Source organism: Martes martes (assembly GCF_963455335.1).
Source record: "Martes martes genome assembly, chromosome: 9".
Classification (NCBI taxonomy): Eukaryota; Metazoa; Chordata; class Mammalia; order Carnivora; family Mustelidae; genus Martes; species Martes martes.
This window is the reverse complement of record NC_137896.1, coordinates 116,853,936-116,874,291: the sequence shown is the minus strand read 5'-3', so window position 1 is coordinate 116,874,291 and position 20,356 is coordinate 116,853,936. Positions and strand designations below refer to the sequence as shown.

The 20,356-nt window shown below is 48.6% G+C and overlaps 1 protein-coding gene across 1 annotated transcript in view; it reads left to right on the top strand.

The window, feature by feature from the left end:
• Positions 1–20,356, top strand: part of PLB1 (phospholipase B1) — a 122,389-nt gene that overhangs the window by 58,619 nt on the left and 43,414 nt on the right. The window contains exons 20-29 of the mRNA XM_080814535.1: positions 1,499–1,542; positions 7,490–7,598; positions 10,280–10,331; positions 10,660–10,740; positions 13,569–13,634; positions 13,960–14,060; positions 16,285–16,366; positions 18,769–18,873; positions 18,991–19,086; positions 19,304–19,375. Coding sequence (XP_080670661.1) covers positions 1,499–1,542; positions 7,490–7,598; positions 10,280–10,331; positions 10,660–10,740; positions 13,569–13,634; positions 13,960–14,060; positions 16,285–16,366; positions 18,769–18,873; positions 18,991–19,086; positions 19,304–19,375 — 808 coding nt within the window. The remainder of the gene's footprint in view (positions 1–1,498; positions 1,543–7,489; positions 7,599–10,279; positions 10,332–10,659; positions 10,741–13,568; positions 13,635–13,959; positions 14,061–16,284; positions 16,367–18,768; positions 18,874–18,990; positions 19,087–19,303; positions 19,376–20,356) is intronic.

The following is a 20,356-nucleotide window of genomic DNA, read 5'->3' as shown; positions in this document are numbered from 1 at the left end:
TGACCCCTTCATTGCAGCCTCGGGGGGAGGGGGGACCCCGGAGCATCCCAGAAAACCATTCCTCTAGCGGGCACATGAACGACCTGATCAGTGATTTTCAATGAGACACTTCTGGTTTACTTGGAGGAAGGAAAGCAAAGCTTCCCCAAACCACTACATTTCCCAGGACAGGAACTGAGACCCGAGCAGGAGGAGTTTGGGGGAGAAACTGCACAAATGTTTGGGTTGAAAATCTTCCCTAGCTTTCATTTCTCCCTCTGGGGCATAAGCTCAGTAGGGGCAGTGGCCTTTGAAACCAGAGTTGTGCCTGAATCCTAGCTGCCCAGCTCTGTGCAACCCTGGGCAAGTTACTTAACCTCTCTGAGCATGTCTCCTTACCGTCGGTGCTGGGATGCTAATACTGCCTGAGCACTGTCATGAGGGTTAGAGTTTAAGCCTCCAGCATGGTGCCTGACACAAAGTAGATCGAAATGGTAGCAGGCATCATTATTAAAGGGGCTTCATTTTCCAGATGAGAAAGCGAGGCTCAGAGAGGGCAAGTAACCTGTCTGCAGTCACACAGCTAGATGGCAAAAGAACAGAAAGTAGAGCAGATGGTTCCTGACCCCTAATCTGGCACATTCCCCCATCATGACTGCCCCATGCCGGCTTCTCCTGCTTTGGCTGTAATCAAGTCCAGGCTGCCACTGGCTGCAGGGAGCTGGACTCGTGCTTTGAACACCCGGCTCCTGCCAAGCGTGAGAGGGCAGGTTTGCTGTTTCCTCAGCCTGGAATCTGGCATCTCTGGCCCCAGACTGAACCAGAGTATTGAATCCCTGGCATCCTCCCTTGTGACGTTGCACAGAAATAAACCCCAAACATTTTGAGACCCTTTTAAATGTTCCCAGTCATACTTGGCAGAGAATGAGGGGATATGGAAAAGCAGGGAATCCAATAAGCTCTGGAATGTTCCATATTTTCATGCCTAGAAACCCATCCAACTCTGATTTCCTTGGAATTTTATAAGCAGCTTGGAAGATGGGTTGCACCCTAGAAGACACCCTTTTACAAGCAGGTTTTCCCAAGCCAAATGGGAAGAGAGGGATGAGAGGGCAAACCTCTCCACTCTGTTGTCAGTGGTAACAGCCATGCCCAGGGGCAGGGGCTGGTGGGACACGACTGGGCTCGGTGTCCAGGGAAGGGTCACTTTGCCTTTAAAAAGGGGTGAAGAGGCCCACTTGGTTCCCCAACCCCAATGTCAACACTCAGAGTTAAAAACCAACAAAGTCTGTCGTGCCTTGTAAATCCATTTCTTGGCTGGATGATCCGGTTTGTGGGGACAAGGCAGAGGAGTTGCTGTGTCCTGGTTTGGTTTTCCACCGCAATAATAAGGAAACGACAAGCCCAAGCCCCCGGGTGTCTCCCAGAAGGAGAAAGGCCTGTCTTGGCAGCGTCTGAGCTGTTCTGGCGTCGCCGGCATTCTCAGACTCCCTTTTCTTTTCTGTTCCCCCCACCACAGTGGAGGAGGCGATCACAACCTCAGAAGCGTCACCACCCTGCCAAGTGAGTACGCGCTGCGCGGGGCTGGGGGCTGGCAGGCGGGCTCGCCTGCGCGGCTCTGCAGCGCCTCCTGGTGGCGGCCGTGGGCTCGGCAGGGGGCCGGGCGGTGCCACTGGGCCGCGTTCGCCAGGGGGCGCTGCGTCCCCGAGGCAGGGGACCCTGCTCTGCTTGGTGAGCGTCGGGAAAGCCTCGCAGAGACGTGCTTTGCAAGAAATACTATTCGTCCAAGGAAGGAAGAGAGTCAGAGAGGAGAAGAGAGTTCAGGCCAAATCTTAGTGCAAGTCATTATCAGGAAACGAATCTAGAAAGCGGGAAAGGGCGCCCGCTTTGCCTGTCATTCTGAGCAGAGTACCTTTGTGGGAGGCGTTGACGTGGTTCCGGGCAGCATGGAGCACCACTGCATGCAAAGATGCTGAATTCCTGTGTGTGGCTCTAGGAAACGCCTCTATTGCTACCGTGAGGGCTGAAGTGACCTTGTGCAGGCTATGCAAACACACTGGGGTTCGGGGCCCGAAAAATTTCCCTTGAGTCACTTCAGCAACGGCCTGCTAGGAATTTTTTTTTTTTTTTTTTTTTTTTTTTTTTTTTTTTTTTTTAAGCCTGAGCCACATTCTCTGAATGGTCTTCTTAGGCGTCCTTTTCTTCTCCTTAGCGCACACACATCACAGTGTGTGTTCCTAAAGCATGCGTGCACGAAATGTTATCGTTACATTACTTTCCTTTCACATCTTCTACCTAATAATCTTGCCTAAGAAACTTAACTGGTCCCGATCTCATTGACTTTTCTTGTAATTGCCCCTTTGCAATATGTGAGAGTCTGGAATAGATCTCGGTTTGTAATATAACTGAGAAGTTATCTGAGGTTTAAGACTCTGAGACTTTGATGGTAGATATGGCTTAATCTCCACATGGCGGCGGGTGGGGGGGGAACTGATCGGGCCTCATGTAGTGTTATTGGTTTTGCTCTTGCAAGGGAAGGTGGTCTGGGCTGCTTTTGTGACTGTGATCGACTGGGCGGGAGCTGGCCCAGCATGGGCCCGCCAATTCCCACCCAATATCCCACTCTATTCCCACTCTATTATCGTGGGGAAAATAACTAGAAATGGCTAATGGCTCAAGACCTCTCGCTACAGTGATTCAAGAAGGACCGAGACAGTTCTCCCCCCCATCCCCCAGGTGGACCCCCCTGATGCACTTGGCCCAGCAATGGATCATTGCCTGTTCAGATTCTTCCTTACTAGAGCTTTGAGGACAGTTTGACTGTAGGGGCCGGATAATCCCCATGGAGATAACTGCACGAAATTGGGTTAGAAAAATTCTGAGAACATAGGGTCAGAATAGAAGCTCAGTTTGACTCCCTCTTCAGTTTAACCCAACAAAGACTCCGGTTCTGGCTGCTTGGGAAGTAGGAGCATGAACCAAGGTCCCTGCCCTCATGCCATCATCACAGTTTCTTTGGGGTGCATCTCCCTAAAGACAGGCCCATGTACCAACAATTAGAGCTACGTACATGTTTAAGGGAAAATAAATAGGAAGGCGGTTAAAGCTGCCTTCTGGAAAGCAGTTTTAAGAACTAGAATTCGTCAAGAAAGGAAAGGTAATGGAACATTCTTGGCATAGATAACCACATAAACCAGCAAGTTCTCACTCTAAACAATGTGGAGTGCCTTTCTATGGTTTTCCTGATAGGTAGCTACCTGGCCAGTACTGGTTTCCTCCAGTAACAGGGAACCGAGGACAATCCTTTCTATTTCCAGGTGGCTTTAGTGACTTCACAGCTCTTCCTTCTACTGAGTAGAAATCAGAGTAATTTCTATCCATTGGGCACAATGTCCCCAAAGCCACAAGGAAGGAGTCCAGTGCCTCTGTGTTGTGTAGGTCCTATTGCAGGACTTGGTCCTGGAGAAGACTCTGCCGCCTGGCCTGATGCCTGAATGGCTGGTGTCTTGCCCATTCCTTTCCCATATCCGAGCTGATTGCGAGACCAGGGCAAAATGCCCCGTATTGGAGCTGAGAGAGTAGAGTTCTGGCCTGGAATTCTTTCTCAGTAACCCCATGACTTGTAGCACACCTCCCAGGCTTCGTCAGCTTTGCGTCATCCTTCATTCAGTCCACAGGCCTTTGCTGAGCGTATGTGAGAGTCCGGGGTGTATTTGGAGCCTGCTCTCAGGAGTTCTCAGCCAAGCTGGGGAGATGGAAAAGTGACAATCAAGTGCAGATCCAGTGCGGTAAAGACATTAGAGTGCATGAGATTGAACAGATCATGCACTCAAATGACAAGTCTTTAACCAGACTGATCAAGGGGGTTGAGAGGAGGAGAGCCTCAGAATTGGGAACGGAAGAGGAGACATTACTGTGGAAATAAAAAGGATTATGAGAGTATTTTGAATAATTGTATGCCCATAAATGAGATAACTTAGAGAAAATGGTAAAATTCCTAGAAAGACACAAATTACTGAAACCGATTCAAGACAAAAATAGAAAATCTGAATAGATACATAACAAAGTGATTGAATTTTGAAACTTCCCACCAAAGAAAGCCCAGGCTTTTTTGGTTTCACTACTGAATTCTATCAAACACTGAAAGAAGAATTTACATCAATTCTTCACGAACTCCTCCCAAAAATGGAAAGGGAAGAAATACTGCCCAGTTCATTCTATGAGACTTAATAACAAAATAAGACAAAGATATTATTATCTTAATAATAAAAATTATTATCTTAAAAACAAGAATAAGACAAAGATATTACATATTCCTAAGTATTTTTTATCTTAATATCTTATCTTATTAACATTATTATCTTAATAACAAAAATAAGACCAAGCTATTACAGGGAAAGAGAACTACAGACCAATATCTCTTTCGAATGTACGTGCAGAAATCCTCAACAAAATACTAGCAAGCAAAGTACAACAACATATAAAAAGGATTACACCCCATGACTAAATGGGAATGCAAAATTAGTTTCAAATAAAAAATCAATTAATATAATACATTATATCGAAAGCATAAAGGACAAAAACTACATGATTATTTCCATAGATAAGAAAAAGTATTTTATAAAAACTAATATCCTCTCATAAAAATATTCTACATGCTAAAAATAGAAGGAAATTTTTTCAATCTGATAATGGGCATCTACAAAAGCCCACGGTTAATATCATACTTGATGAGGAAAGGCAAGATGCTTTCCTTCTGAGATCAAGATGTATATACCCTTACCACTTTTATCCAACATTATGCTGGAGATTCTAGTCAGGAACGTTAAACAAGAAAATGCAAGAAAAAGCATCAAGATTAGAAATGGAGTAAAGCTATCTGCATTTGCAGGTGATACAGCCTTATATATAGGACCTGAAGGAATCCACTAAAAATTATTAGAACTAATAAATGGGTTCAGCAAGATTGCAGGGTACAACATCAATATGCAAAAATTAATTGTATTTCCGTACACTAGCAATTAACAACCTCAAAATGAAATTAAAAGATAACATTCCATTTACAATAGCATCAAAAAATACACAAGAATAAATTTGACAAAGTTCATGTTTATACTTTTAAAATTTCAAAACATTGCTGAAAAAAGTTTAATCAGACCTAAATAAATGGAAAGGCATCCTATGTTCATGCATCATAAGATTTAATATTGACAAGATGGCAGCATCCCCCAAATTAATCTGCAGATTCAATATAATCCTTATCAAAATTCTAGCTGGCCTCTTTGCGGAAATTGACAAGCTGACTCTAAAATTCATGTGGAAATTCAAGAGACCCAGAATAGGAAAGATAATGTTGCAAAATTGTGAGTCCAAATTCAGTGGACTCACAGTCCCCGATCTCAAAACTTAATAAAACTCCAATAATCAAGACAGTGTGGTACTAGCGTAAGGATAGCCGTATACATTAATGGAATAGAATCAAGAGTCCATAAATAAACCTTCATACATATGGTTACCTTATTTTCAACATGAGTACCAAGACTAATGGGGAAAGAATAGTCTTTTCAATTAATGGTGCTGGGATACTTCTACAGCCATATGCAGGAGATGAAGTTGGACTCCTACCTCATACCATATACAAAATTAACTCAAAATGGATCATAGGCTTAAGAGCTAAAGTTACCCTTAGAAGAAAATATAGAAGCAAATCTTCATGACCTTGGGCTAAACAAAGCCTTCTTAGATATAACACCAAAAGGACAAGTGACAAAACTAAAAATAGATTGGACAAAATGAAATACTTCTGAACTTCAAAGGATACCATCAAGAAAGTAAAAAGAAGGGTTCCTGGGCGGCTCAGTGGGTTAAAGCCTCTGCCTTCGGCTCAGGTCATGATCTTGGGGTCTTGGGATGGAGCCCCGCATTGGACTCTCTGCTCAGCAGGGAGCCTGCTTCCCCCACCCCGCCTGCCTCTCTGCCTACTTGTGATCTCTGTCTGTCAAATAAATAAATAAAATCTTTAAAAAAAAAAAAAGTAAAAAGAAAACCCAGACTGAAAGAAAATGTTTGCAAATCATATCTGATAAGAAACTTGTATCTAGAATATACAAAGAATTCTTATAACTCAATAATAAGACAATTCGATTTGGACCAATTAAAAATGGCCAAAGAATCTGAATAAACATTTCTCCAAAGAAGATACACAAATGACCACCAGGCACATGAAAAGATGCCTGACAGGAATAACCATCAATGCAAACCAAACCATAATGAGATACTCTCTCACATCCACTAGAATGGTTATTTTTTTTAAAAAGATAAAGGTCGGTGAGGATATCCAGGCATTAAAACCCTCATACGCTCTTGATGGGAAGGTAAATTGGCACAGCTCCCTTGGAAAAAAGGTCTGAAAGTTTTTCAGAAGGTTAAACAGAGTTGCCAGGTGATGCAACATTTCCACTCCTAGATATATATCCAAGAGAAATTCACACAAAATCGGGTACAAAAGTGTTCACAGCAGCACTGTTCATAATAATCCAAAAAAGTGGGAACAGTCCAAATCCTTCAACTGATGAATGGGTAAATGTGGTAGATCCGTGCGATGGGATGTTATTAGGCAAAGAAAGGCATGCAGCGCAGATCTCTGCTATAATTTGGAAGAACACTGAGAACACGAAATGAAAGAAGCTGACCCCAAAAGACATGTCGTGTGATCCCATTTATGTGAAATGTCTAGAATAAGCAAGACTGTAGAGAGACACGGTAAATTAGTGATCACCACAGGGTTGGAAGGGAGGGGGAGGGACCGCTCCTGGCCACAGGGTTTCTTTTTGGAGTGATGAAAATGTCCTAAAGTTGGTTATGGTGAAGCTTGCACAACTCTGAACATACCAAGAGCCATTGAAATGCACTTTAATTTGTGGATTTTATGGTATGGGAATTCTATCTCCAAAAACTATTGTATACATAGAAAACAAAAAGAGGGGCCCCTGGGTGGCTCAGTCGGTTGAGCGTCTGTCTTCAGCTCAGGTCATGATCTCGGGGTCCTGGGATTGAGCCCCGAATCAGGTTCTGTGCTAAGTGGGGAGCCTGCTTCTCCCTCTCTCCCTGCTCATGTTCGCTTGCTCGCTGTTTCTCTCTCTTTCTCAAATAAATAAATTAAATATTTATTTTTTAAGAAGAAGAAGAAAAGAAAAAGAAAAATGCATGAGAGAAGCACCAATCCCAGACTCACGTTTATTCAGCAATAATTTGTTAAGCCCTGAGCTTTGCGCAGTGGCAGTATCGTAGCCAGTGGGGTTTATCCGAGGCGCGATTATTGCTAATAATTTGTTAAGCCCTGATTAAGCATCAGCCTACTGGACACTTTCTTTCCAAGCTGAGAGAACAGTAAGGTTAAGGGCTTTAAGGGTGAGGGTCCCTTGTCCCTGACATGCACTGGCACTTATCGAAGGAATCTGAAGACTGTTTGGGGATAGTTACTAAATGTGTCTCTTCTTTGTGTTTCCAGACATCCTCCGGGAATTCAACCCTTCCCTGAGGGGCTTCTCTGTTGGCACCGGGAAAGAAAACAGCCCTGGAGCCTTCCTAAATCAGGCCGTGGCAGGAGACCGAGCTGAGTGAGCAGGGGAGCCTGGGGGGACCACACAGATCCTCTGGGGACCTAGTCAGAGGCTTTGCCTGGACTGGGGTGTATGGCTGAAGGCTAGGGAGGGGGCCTTGGTCCACGGGAGAGTTCTAGGGGTCAAAGACTGGACTGGGTGGGCTCTCCTGGAGTGTCCCTTACTGTGGGACACAGAAACCTATTAGCCCACCCCCAATACCACCCCAGGAACTAGTCACAGTTTACTCTGATACCAGGCATATGCTTGGAGCAAATTACTTTACTCCTGTCCACAGAAGATGGCGGTGTAAGAGGGCCGACTCTGAGTTCCAGTTTTTATGACTCTGTTAATGCTCCATCTATCCTGTCCCTCCCTTCCCGGGGCAGGGTGGGCAGGGGGACATGGTTTCCAGGCAGTCTTTGCAGGCTCTACACTTTGCATCTTTGCTGGGTCATTGAGAGAGCCCTCCCAGGAGGGAAGCCATGTGTCTGAGTCCTGGCACGCACGTCCCACCCCTGCCCCAGCCTTCTGAAGCCTTAGCCTCCGAGATGGGACTGGCGGTGAATCTCTCCCATGGGGTGGTTATGAGGCTCCATGCCATGTTGAAGCTGAAAGTTCTGGGGGGTATAAGTCACACACACACACACACACACACACACTGGGTCAGCATAGTCATGCTAGTAACGATGCCGCGGGGCTCTGGGACCTGCCTGGGGAAACTTTTGGGGAGCAAGAGGACCATTATCGTGGTCCGTGCACCCTGAATGGCAGGTTCCTGAGAGCAGGAGAGCAGGGCCAGCTTTCCTGGGTCCTGCACCTCCATTTCTCTCCCTGATCCCCAAGCCTAGGGTGCTTTTCCGGATTTGTCACCTGGTCAGACAAAAGCGAATACCGCACCCAATCTAGGAAAAATATGGAAAGATCCTCTCTCTTTCTTAACCCTATTTTTCTTCCAGAATAATCGCAAACCTCTTTGCCACGTAGTTCCTTGGGATTCTGTGTTTGGTTCCCAGATTCCCTGACATCATTTAACCAGCTCTCAACACCATCCCGAAACTACAGTTCACCTGAGTAACTCCCATTTATTCAGGATGGGAGTCATCCAAATCAGAGATTTTTTCAAAACCTAATCCGTTTCATAATAAATTCTGTGGCTTCGTCTTCCTTTTGGTGGGAGAAGGGTGAAAGGCTATACAATTGACTGCCCCAAAATTTTGGCATTAATATTACCATGATTTTGGGTTATTTCTAAGCATATGTCAGCTAGTGGTATCCAGAGAGGCGTTTGTAAGCTTGATTAGGTCAGGGAGGCGTCCAAGAAGGAGTCCTTGGTGGACACATAAAGTTCATGATTCATATGACCGTGGATCTCTCCCCTGCTTTCCTCAAGGCTGTGGGGCCCTTTTGTGTAAATAATCCATCTGTCCGAGCACTTCCTGAGTCATAGGGAGGGGTTAGTGACGATATTACAGATGAAGAAACTGTAGCACAAGAGGCAAAGTGGCCTGAACAAATGCGTCACCTCGACCACGTGGCCTGTAGTCCTTGTGCCCGGCAGGCCCTAGCCCAGGTCTGGCAATAACCCGTCATACACACCCGCCGTCCCCAACCTAGCAGGCACCCTCACGTTTACTAGCCCCGTGTTCTGTGCAGGTCACACACCCAGGTTTTCTTAACGGTGATATTGAGGCTCAGAGAGGTCAAGTAATCATCCAGCTCTGGTCCTCAGAGCAGGCGTCCTGATGGCTTCCAGTGATGAGGGAACCAAGACGCAAGGAGATCCCCGCCCAGGAGATCTGATACCTGCCTAGTCCCCTGTGACGAGGACCAGACCGGCTGGGCTAATAGTGAAGACATGACAACCACTGTTTCCTGCCGGGGTGGTGCCAGAGACCGGGGACGGCGGTGGTGATAGGAGATGGGATTCAGTGGATCATTGCTAATATGGAGGCTTACCACATGCTGTTCTAAATTGTCTATTTAATGCATCCGACAACTCAGTGGAGAAGGCGTGCTTCCCATGCACGTCTTACACAGGACCAAACAAAGGGTTTGCAAGGTTAAGCACTTTGTCAAGCTCTCCCGGCTGGTTGGGGCTGGGCCCAGGATTCAGCCCCGTGCTGCCTGGCTCCAAAAGGGGGGTCTTAGTCCATGAGGCTGCTTTGCTTGTCTCATGGGCTGCTCCTCAGGACCCTTGAAGATACAGGGGTTTATCTCCATGTTTGCAGTCTTTGGGGACGGCACACTTAGGTTACATTCCCACAGTTAGCAGGAAGTGATTAAATGTCAAACCTGGGTATGTCTGACTTGACCTTGAGGGTGCAGGTGCCGTGCAGGCAAAGCTCACGGCACCCACATAAGCAGGCTCATACCAAGCCATGCGTGCCATGAAATGCACATGCAGCCTTCTGTCTGCCCTGAGGGAGCCTGGCCTGGAAAAGAAACATGCCGCTAAGTCCCCTGTTCACGTGTGGAGGGCTCTGCCTGTCCTGAAGCACGGTCACAGTGCCCCACCCCCCAAAGCCCTCCACCTCCAGAGGAGGCTGGATGGGGAATGTGCTCTGGGACGGGAGGGTGGCCTTCCGTGCAACTCTCCTGCTGCCTGTTTGATTGCTGCTGTCTCCGCCAAGTCCCCTTCCTGCCCCAGCTTCATGGTCTCCGCTCGTCACCTGACTTCTGTCCGTCTGTGTCCACAGGGATTTACCTGTTCAGGCCAGGAGGCTAGTGGACCTGATGAAGAATGACACGGTAATTCATAGTCCCAGTCTCCTAGGCCCGCTTGAGCTAGCGTTCCCCGGAAGAGGGAGTGAGCCAGAGAAATCCATGGAGACAGAGAGGGTCAGGATCGGGGACCACATGGAAGTCCAAAGAACCCACCTTTAAAAACCACAAGTGATCTAACCCCTCCGTCTGGTGACCTATGACCTCAGGACCCCAAAACCACAGAATAGAAAATAGTGATGTCCATTAAACCCTCCGGGAGATGAGGACCCATCCCTGCCAGGGTTTGGTACTCTGTCTTCTTGACTCAGCTCCGGAGCAAGGCACTTACTTGTTTGTTTCCTCTTCATTTCAGAAGATAAATTTTCAGGAAGATTGGAAGATAATAACCGTGTTCATAGGAGGCAATGATCTCTGTGATTTCTGCAGCGACCCGGTGAGCCTCTAGGCCCTTAACTCAAGACTCCCCCAGGGAGGGATTTCCACACCAGGTGGCTAGAGTGAGGCAGCAGGCTTGGCACTTGGGGCTTATAGCCTGGAATTAATTTAACCCTGAGACCAAGAGTGCATTCACCTCCAGGCAAAGACTCAATAGAACTGGTTATGAAACTGATCTTGATTAGGTTTTGTAACAAGGGAGCCTGATCATATCATTCTAGAAACCAAGGTCACGTTCCAAGGATCTAGAAAAATCAGGCATATCTTCATATAGATCATTAAAGGTCAGTTCCTTTTTCCAGCATCGAACTGCCTTACTGTCTCTGTTTTGAATGGAAAAAAAAATGATTTCCTAATGCAAACATTTAGGCATGGTTCAGAGCCAAGTCATTCCGAGCTGATGGGAACCCCAAGAGCCAGGCTGCTGCCCTGTGGGTGTGGTGCTTCTTCCTGGAACCCCAGAATCTCTGAGCTGGACAAACCCCACAAATCCTGTTGACTGCTCTCCCACCTGCCGCAGGAATGCCTTCCAGAGAACCTAGCTGTTGAATATTCCCAGCGATGGGCAGCTTTTTAACTTGCTCTCGTTAGTACTATAAGCAAGTACCATTTTTTTGGTAGTGTTTGTGTCAATTGGCCTTCTTGTAACTTCCACCTTTTCTGCCTATGCTAGGCGTGCGTGTACCTCTTCTACATTCAATTCAGTTGACTTTAAAAATAATAGGTTTTTAAATTTTTTTTTAAATTTTATAAGCAATGCACACTGGAATCTCATCAAAGCACAAAGGAAAAAACATATTTTCTGTAATTACAACACCCAGAAATGCCATCGCTAACATTTTGTTAAATGTCTCTCTGGCATTTTTCTCAGAAAAGGGAGAAGTTACTTTATTATTTGCTAAAAATAGCTTCCTTCTGGAGATATTGTTTGGTGATCCGCTTTTTTTTCCCAGTAGCAATCCATTGGGAAGATGATCCTATTTCAGTAGTCTTCCATAAAATAATTCTTAATGACCATCTAACTAGCCCATAACCCGTATTGGCCATACTTTACTTAACTGTCACCATTTCTGTGTATTTAGCTTATATTGCTTCTAATTATGCCTGTTATAAATAACACCAGGAGAAACATCCATTTCGATGGGCACCCATAATAGTTTCTTGATACATGCTCTTGAGTAGTAAGACTTTTAGGCAAGAAGGTATGTACATTTCCCCTACTGTTTTATCACAGAAATTTCCAAACATACTGAGAAACGCAGAGAATTATGTAGCAAATGCCCAACTACCCACCGCCTAGGTTTTACAGTTGTTACCATGTTGCCATATTAACTTAGCACGTATCTATCTCTCCATCTCACTCTGGGGGGACGCTGCACATTTTCAGTGCCTTGGATCCAGATAGCCAAACTGCTTCCAGAATGTTGGCATCAATTATGCCTCCTTCCTCACGTTCCATCTGTCAATGTATGTTATTTGTTTTAATAGCTGCTAATCTAATAAATGAAAATATCGTATCTTCAAAATTTGCATTTATTTGATGAATAGGGAGGAAGAAGCCTTTATGTCCCTTGTTTCATGCTCATTTGAATTCCTCCTGATAAATTCTATATGAAGGCCATTGGCTACTTTCTGTTTAGGTATTTATCATTCTCTTACAGATCTCTAAAAACCCCTCATATTAAGCATACTAACCCTTTATCAAATATGCTGCCTGTTTGTCGATTTCCATTTAATTTTGTTTATAGTGTTTTCCGATAAACAGAATGTCTTTAATGTCTGGTATCATTTCCTGGGCATGTATTATAGGCCAGGCACCGTACTAGGTGCTGAGCCTCGCAGCTCTGTCCTCAAGGAACTCACAGTCAGGGAGGGAGGTACAGAAAATGCACCATAACACGGTAAGGACAACATGGTGGCCCCAAAGTAAGAATTGCCATGGGAATTTGTGTTTTGTAGGGTGGTGGGGGGAATCAGGGGAGTACACGGAGCAGGAGACGTTCCAACTAGGGCTGGAAAATGACATTCAGCAGAGCAAAGTTGGGAAGTGGGGCGTCCTGCTGAGCCTGGGGAGCTTCTGTCCTGAGGGGCAACCCTGGTCCCCAGACCTGTCACAGCCTCAAAGTCACCAGGGTTTTCTGGGATGTGACGGGCTCACTGTGGGCGTGCGGCTATCAGTGAAGCAGGTAAGGAAGTTGGACCGTGGCCTCTGCTCCACTTCTGAGTCATTTGATGGAAAAGGTATTGGTTAGATTTTAGCCACAGAAAGGGTTCCGCTTAAAAAAAAAAAAATTAAAAATCACCAAATATGGAGGTCGGAAGAAATAACATAAAATGTGTTTATGCTTGGGGGAGGGGATTCACAGGACCCCCTTCCCCTATGAGCATGTCTTTAAGTGATCTGATAGGGCAGCAGGTCCCCAGGCACTTTGAGGCTAGAAGGCAGAAGAGCTCGGGCCATAGGACCAGAGAACATTCAAACTGCAGGAGACCTGAGAAGTCCCATGCTCCAAAACCCTATTCTAGAGGGGCCCAGAGATGTGAGATGCTTTAGCTAAGTCCTTGCATCTAATTAATGCAAAGTGGATCCAGAGCTTTCCATAACTTTATGCAAAAAACAACAAGGTTTCTGGGGAGGTCACAGCCATGACCAACCTAAGGATGGTGGGTTTGGTCTGAAGGCTGGGGGCCCCCCAGACCAACCTTATATTTCAATGTCGCCCATTCTGGCTAACATACAAGAAGGAGGGGACCCAAGACATGAATGAGCCTGGTCCACAGAGAAATTAGGTGGTGGATGGTGTTAGACCTTCCCTTTTCCCGCAGGCCCGCTATTCTCCTCAGAACTTCACGGACAACATCGGGAAGGCTCTGGACATCCTCCATGCTGAGGTGTGTAGGCTGGACTGTGTGGCCTCTGCGCAGCTCAACCAATGGTCTTTCTTGGGCCTCAGACCTGGCCTGGAGGAGCTCTGACGTCCTGCCCGGCTTTCCCTGGAAGCCAGCACTGACAGTGCCGCTGTCATGGTCCCAGAAGCCTGAACACATAGGTGTCAAAAGCAGGGGGGAGGGAGATGGGGCAGGAGGGATGAAGGAGGTGGATGGGGCATGGAAGACCGCAGACGGGTATCCAGCAGGAGAGGCCGGCCCAGACCTAGATGAGGGACTAGAGCCGCCAGCCTCTATCCTCCTGGGGACTGGGCTTGCCTTTGTTCAGGTTCCTCGTGCATTTGTGAACCTGGTGAAGGTTCTGGAGATCATCAGTCTGAGGGAGCTGTACCAGGAGACGAACGTCAGCTGCCCAAGGCTTATCCTCAGGTGAGAAGGAAGCTTCTCCCCCACTCCCTAAAGCGCCAGGGGATCCTTAGCAGAAAGCAACTCTGATTCATTAGAAAGTCCAAGGGCAGATGTGTGAGGAGGGCTAAGACCACCCCATTTTCTAACCTGACGAGGCCTCGTGGGTTTTTGTGAGCCCAATGTGGACCTCAGCTAACCACCCGACCATCCTCCTGGCTGTCCTGGGAGCTCAGGACACCCTTCAGTTCTCCTGGGAGGGAAGAGGAAAGCATGAGGAATGGAGTGGGCCTGTGTGGGCCAGGTAACAGGTCACCAGTCGGTGTAGCCAGAACGTCCCCTCATCGAGCCCCATCTCCGGGACAGAGGGAACCTCTCTCTGGTGAGGGTGTCCTAGGCTGGGCACTCACAACTGTGGGGCTACAGTCACTTGCTGGAGGAGAGGGTGTCACATTAGAATCAGGGAACAATCTTTTCTGAGCACAGAGAGCCCTGGCCCTGGGAAGGCCTTGGAAAGGCTTTTTTCATCCCCCGTCTCCACAGCCAAAGGCAGCTCCCTCTCTGACATGATACCTCTCCTTGACCTTCTGGATTAAGATGTCCTTCTAACCTGAGCATGGTCATTTCTGCCAGCATTCCTTCCTGCATGGCCTCGCCTGGACCCTGAGCCCAGGTCCTGCGGGCTGTGCCCCACCCCAGCGTCCTCCGAGGCTCTGTAGCCCTTGACAGGCCCCCACGACAGCCCCGAGCACAGCACGTGGTGATGATTCATGCGCCTCTCCCCGCAGCCTTGCCCGCACCCCCACTCCCCCCGCCACCCCGCGCCCAACATGAGTCACGGCTCACACAGCAGAGCGCCTGTTTGCTGAGGGAGTGAATGAATAATTCACAAGGGCCAGATTTGCTCTTGCAAATGAAGCGGCACCTTGGCTACTCCCCTGAGGATGCGTGCCAGACCTCAGCTGGGGGCCCAGACTGCACAGGTCTCCCCCCAGCTGGGGAAGGCCTGAGGAGCCTGTGAGCCGGAGGACGGCTGCCGCGTGACCTGTGCCTATGAAGGCAGCCGGTGTCGGGCGTGCTGTATTGTCAGCGGCTGACTCATCCCCTGGCTCCCACTTTCTCCAGTCACTGGGCCACCCAGGGGTTCAGTGGATTCGTCTCAGTGCAGCTTACCCAAAAGTCTCTTGCTGCCCATCACTGCAGGGTTTTTAGACAATTAAAGCTAACGGTTCAGAAGAACCCATCTGCCAGGTCCCTTCTCAGCCCTGTAATGGCCAAGTCACTGACTGCCAGGTGAGGCAGACTCGGGGTCACCTTGTCCTGCCGCCTCTCCACTGCTCTGTCTCCGTGGTGGTCCTTTCCTTGGAGGCACGAGTCTATTCTGAGCCATGCACACTCTGATCCCCTCACCCTGTGCGCCGCCCCCATCCCCAGACCAAAAGCCCAGATGGGCAAAAGGTGGCCAGCCAGAGCAGAGGTACAGACTGGACAGAAGCAGTTTAACTAGGGATTAGGAGTTCAGGTTCAGGGCACCTGGGTGGCTCAGTTGGTTGGGCGGCTGCCTTTGGCTCAGGTCATGATCCCGGACTTCTAGGATCGAGTCCCGCATTGGGCTCCCGGCTCTTTGGGGAGTCTGCTTCTCCTTCTGATCTTCTCCTCTCTCATGCTCTCTCTCACTCATTCTCTCTCAAATAAATAAATTAAATTAAAAAAAAAAAAAGAGCTCAGGTTCAGACCAGACAGACTAGAGTTCTAGTCCTGGCTCCCACACGTAGTCTCCATGTGACCTTGAGCAAGTACTTAACCACATGGAGCCTCAGTTTTCTCCTCTAGAAAATGGGGATAATAATACAACTTCTTGAATCACTGAGAGGAGAATCAAATGGTTTAATACCCATAAAGCTCTTGGCATGGTGAGCATCAGGACGTGTGAGCCCTTATTCTGAGTGTTGTTGCCACTGTTATTATTTAAAAGTAGGTGTGCTTTACCTCTTTTGCCTGGTCTGTCCTCACATAGTCATAAGGTAGCCAGCTCCAGAAGTCATTCCTGCAGAGGTCAGAAGTAACTGGCTCATTTTCATGAGAAAATGCAGCTCTGGGAAACTTTCTCCAGCTTCATCTGGCGGGGCCTCCATTAGCACTGACTTCTAACAACTCTAGGTCAAATAGATTGTGAATCTCAAGTCAATATCATGCATTTGGACAGTGAGCTTGGTGGGGTGAGGCATCTCTTTGGTTCGGTCCACAGGAACCTGTGCCCCTGTGTCCTGAAGGTTGAGGATAACTCAACAGAACTTGCTGCCCTCATCGACGTGAATAAGCAATACCAGGTAAGCCGAGAACGGGTTCTGAGACCACACTGGAAATGCCGTGTGGTCTCATTGCTCTGGTGAGAAAATGAGGTCATGCTTACATTAGCATGACCCCCGCTGCCCAGTGTGAGGGTGTGAGGTGACCAGTGAGCCGATTGCAGACTTGAAGACACCTTGAAAGACCACAGGGACTGTGATTTGGTTTATTTGTAGAGCCAAGTCACTGAACACGCTTCACCAAATCTCAGTTCCTGGCCTTACACACACACACACACACACACACACACACACACACACACACACTATTTCCATTTGTCTATGAGAGTGGGTATGAGTTTCTGACTCATGGCTGGGGAGCCCTTTCCCCCTAAGAGAGTCTAGAGGATTCACTGAGATGACTTGCACGTCCTTTGCCGTCCTCTCCCAGGGAAGCAGGTACTCTGGGGGAGCACAGGGAGAGAGTCAGCCGATGATCTCCAGACATCCGTGGGTTATTCATTTGGGGCCTTTTCCCATCCAGTCTTTGGCCAGAGCAGCTGGCTGCATTGACGACCTTGAGTTTCCCCAAAAATAATCATCCAGTCACTCAAGAGGACAATGGTAGCTTTCCGGTTCTTCTAGAGTTACCAAGATGGATCCATCCTTCAAACTCATGGACTCCTTGGAACAGAACCACTTCCCATCAGGGGTATCAGGGCTCGGGGGAACGAGCCTCCATCTGTCACCCTCTGGGTGACTCCCCAGCTGTACTTCCTTCTGCTGCGGGCAGGCAGAAGTCCATGGCCTGTACTAGAAGAAGGAAAGCAGCCAAGGTTACAGCCATGAGAGCAAACCTGTTCCAGGTAGAACAGGTTCTTGGAGGCAAGCAACAAAAATGTATATGATGCGGGTTAATTTAAACAGTTGGATTATTTAAGTAGATGGTCTGGAAGAGTTAAAAAGCTATGATCAGAGGCGGGGGCACCAGAAATCATGGCATGAAATTTTAGGGGCCAAGTCATAAGGATCAAAATCAGACCAAGGAACTCGTTCAGTGGAGACACTGTGGACACTACTGTCACTGCTGCTTCTAGGAACCGACCACAGCTGCCACCCTTAGCAGAATGGATTCTGTGCTGTCCCTCTTTCTGGCACTAGCTTTGGAGGACCCCTGGGCGTGTGCCTAAGCCCGAGTGTGGGGGTCACTAGGAAAGCCCGCATTTGTCTTCCTCATTTTGTACAGTGGAAGACAGGCTGCTCTTAATATAGTGGAGTTTTTCCAAACATAGGAAGTGGGTTCAGATGCCGTTCCCAGGTCTAATGTTGGTTACCACTGAGATCCAGGAGAAGTTCACGGTTAGCCACAGGAGGCCATCACGCCCACTGGCAGAATCCTCTCCCTACTTTCTGCAAAAGCTATGGCTCCCATCTCTCTGCATGGAGATGATCATTGCTATCCATGACCACCACGTGCCAGGCATTCTAGACACTATTTCTTTCATTTCCCAAGAGGGGCCTGGTTCCACTGTGGGCCACTGTGACTATTCACAGAGTAACCAGTAGCACTGGAAGGGATCTAAGGGATGGTCCAGGCCTGGCCAAACATCCTCCACTTACAGATGAGGCAAGAGAGGTCCAGAGAGGGAAAGCATCTTGCTGAAAGTCACACGGCTACTTAGTGGCATTGCACTCTCTTTCTGGCTGCCCCCCAGGGGAAAAGTACATGTGTCACCTCCGGTAATGACCCCACTGATGTTCCTGACTGCCTGTTCCAGCCAGGGTCCTGGCCCCAAATGGTAGGAATCCTGTAAGCAGTGAAAATGGCAGAGGCTGGCAGAACCTGGAGCCAGAACGGGGCTAACTTGTCTTCCTGGAACCGAGCCCAAGGGGGAGCTATGAGAGTAACAGCTCTGTTCCCTTCCTGGACAGACCTGAGGGTCTCAAAGAAGGGTGTCTGCACGGGAGCATGCCTGCCCCCCCAAACACACACCATGCACAGGTGATATAAATGGGCATTAAATGTCATGGCTGATTCACCTTTGAGTTTCTGAACAAATATAGGACAGATATAAATTAAATGTAATGATTATCCAAAAAAAGTCATTACATCGAATTCATGCCCTCCCCCACCCCCTGTCCCAGCCTTTAATCAGAAGCTTCCAGAGGAGATCAAGCAGACGGTCTTGGGTTTTTCCTTCCTTTCCTTTTCTCTCCCCACCGCCTAGGTCAGATACACACCGTTGCGAGCGGAGGTTGGGGTTGAGGGGGAAGTCTGATCTAAAAAAGTAACTAGCTGGCTCCTGATCAGTTGAGATTTTGTTACAGATTGATTTCACTCCAGGGGCGGACTCTGTTCAATTCTATGGCAGCGAAAGAGGTGGCACAGACCCTGAGCAGAGGTGGGGAGCCCCCCTGACCCCTGCCCCCTTTGCCTCCTGCAGGAGGGGGCTCACCGGCTGGTTGAGAACGGTCGGTACGACACAAGAGAGGACTTCACGGTGGTCGTGCAGCCGTTCTTTGAGAAAGTGGACATGCCAAAGACGCCGGTAAGGAAAGCAAGCCTAGTGGATGTAGGGGAGCCCCACAGAGCCCGGTCAGTTCTGAGTGTCATTTGTGTCCCGGACGTCCTCCAACACGGACCCTCCTTTACGCCCTGTGAGCAGGACGGGTTGCCGGACAGCTCTTTCTTTGCTCCTGACTGTTTCCACTTCAGCAGCAAAGCTCACGCACACGCGGCCAGCGCCCTCTGGAACAACATGGTAAGATGACCGAGGTAGGGAATCCCATTCTCTCTCTGTAGGAGAAAGACTCAGGTGAGCTTTTGAAGGAGTTCAGAGGCCCATGGCTCAGGCTGTATGATCCCCCGCCCCATAGCGATGACAGACCCCATTGCCTGTGTCCGTCCCTCCCTTCCCTAGCCCTGAATTGCAGCCTGACCTCTCCCTTCTTGCCACCTCTTTCCACTTCTTGCTTTAGCTGGAACCTGTTGGCCAGAAGACAACACAGCACAACTTTGAATACAAGATCAATATCACCTGTCCGAACCAGGTAGCATGCGAACCGCGTCCTTGTAAACGGGTCTGTTTACCTGAGGCACCTTTTCCAGGATTAGAGCATCTCTCAGGTTTCTCAGCTCATTTCAACCCCAGTTCCCACTCCCAGACTCCAGGTGATCATCCGCAGAGCCCCATCTAGCTGGACCGTAAGGGGGCGATAGCCCCCTGTGGCCAAGGGTTCCTAGTGTCCCTTTGTCTCTCCATGTCCCAGGGAGCCCCAGCACGAGTCTGGGCTACACACACCCAGGAAGGGGAACATGATAGCACCTTCCAGCTCTCATTTTGGAGACTAGGGGGCAGTGGAGAACGTTAAGACCAGGATGGGGCAGAAAGGATACCCTGTCTCCATGTAGCCACTGTCTCTGTGGCTGGATAGAAAGATGGAGGAACTGAGACCTGGAGTATCTGCTAGGGCAATGGGGGAGGGGCTGGTCAAATTGGGGGTGGGAGCTGGTCAAATGGAAGCTGGAGCTAGAAAATTAGACATTACCTGGGAAGGCAAAGCAGACCCAGCACACCCCCCCCTCCCCCCGCCGTGTTCACTCGCAAATGGCCAGAGGGATACTTGGACCTCTGCAGCTGCTCCCTCCCCTCTACGATGTCCTCCACTGGGAACATCTGAGCCAGGGCTTACATGGAGCAGGACCTCAAAGCACATGACTTTCTTGCCTGGGCAGGGTGGGAGTGGCCTGGGGTGGCAAGGGGTCTGGGGAGTAGGCAAAAATGCACTTACCGAGGCAGTGGTTGGGGTGGGAGGGTCAGGGGCGGGAAGGGGAGGGGATGCAGCCACCCCAGCCAGCTGAGAGGGTGCGGAGAGCAGACTTGCTCACCTGGGAGCCACTGCAGGCTTTATGCTAGCTGTTCCTAAGAGTTCAGGTTGCAGAGAAGGCCCAGTGCATCCTGGGAGGGAGCCCACAGTGGTCAGCTTGGCGGGGAGGGGCTTGAGAATGTGGACAGGAGGCTGAAAGTGTCA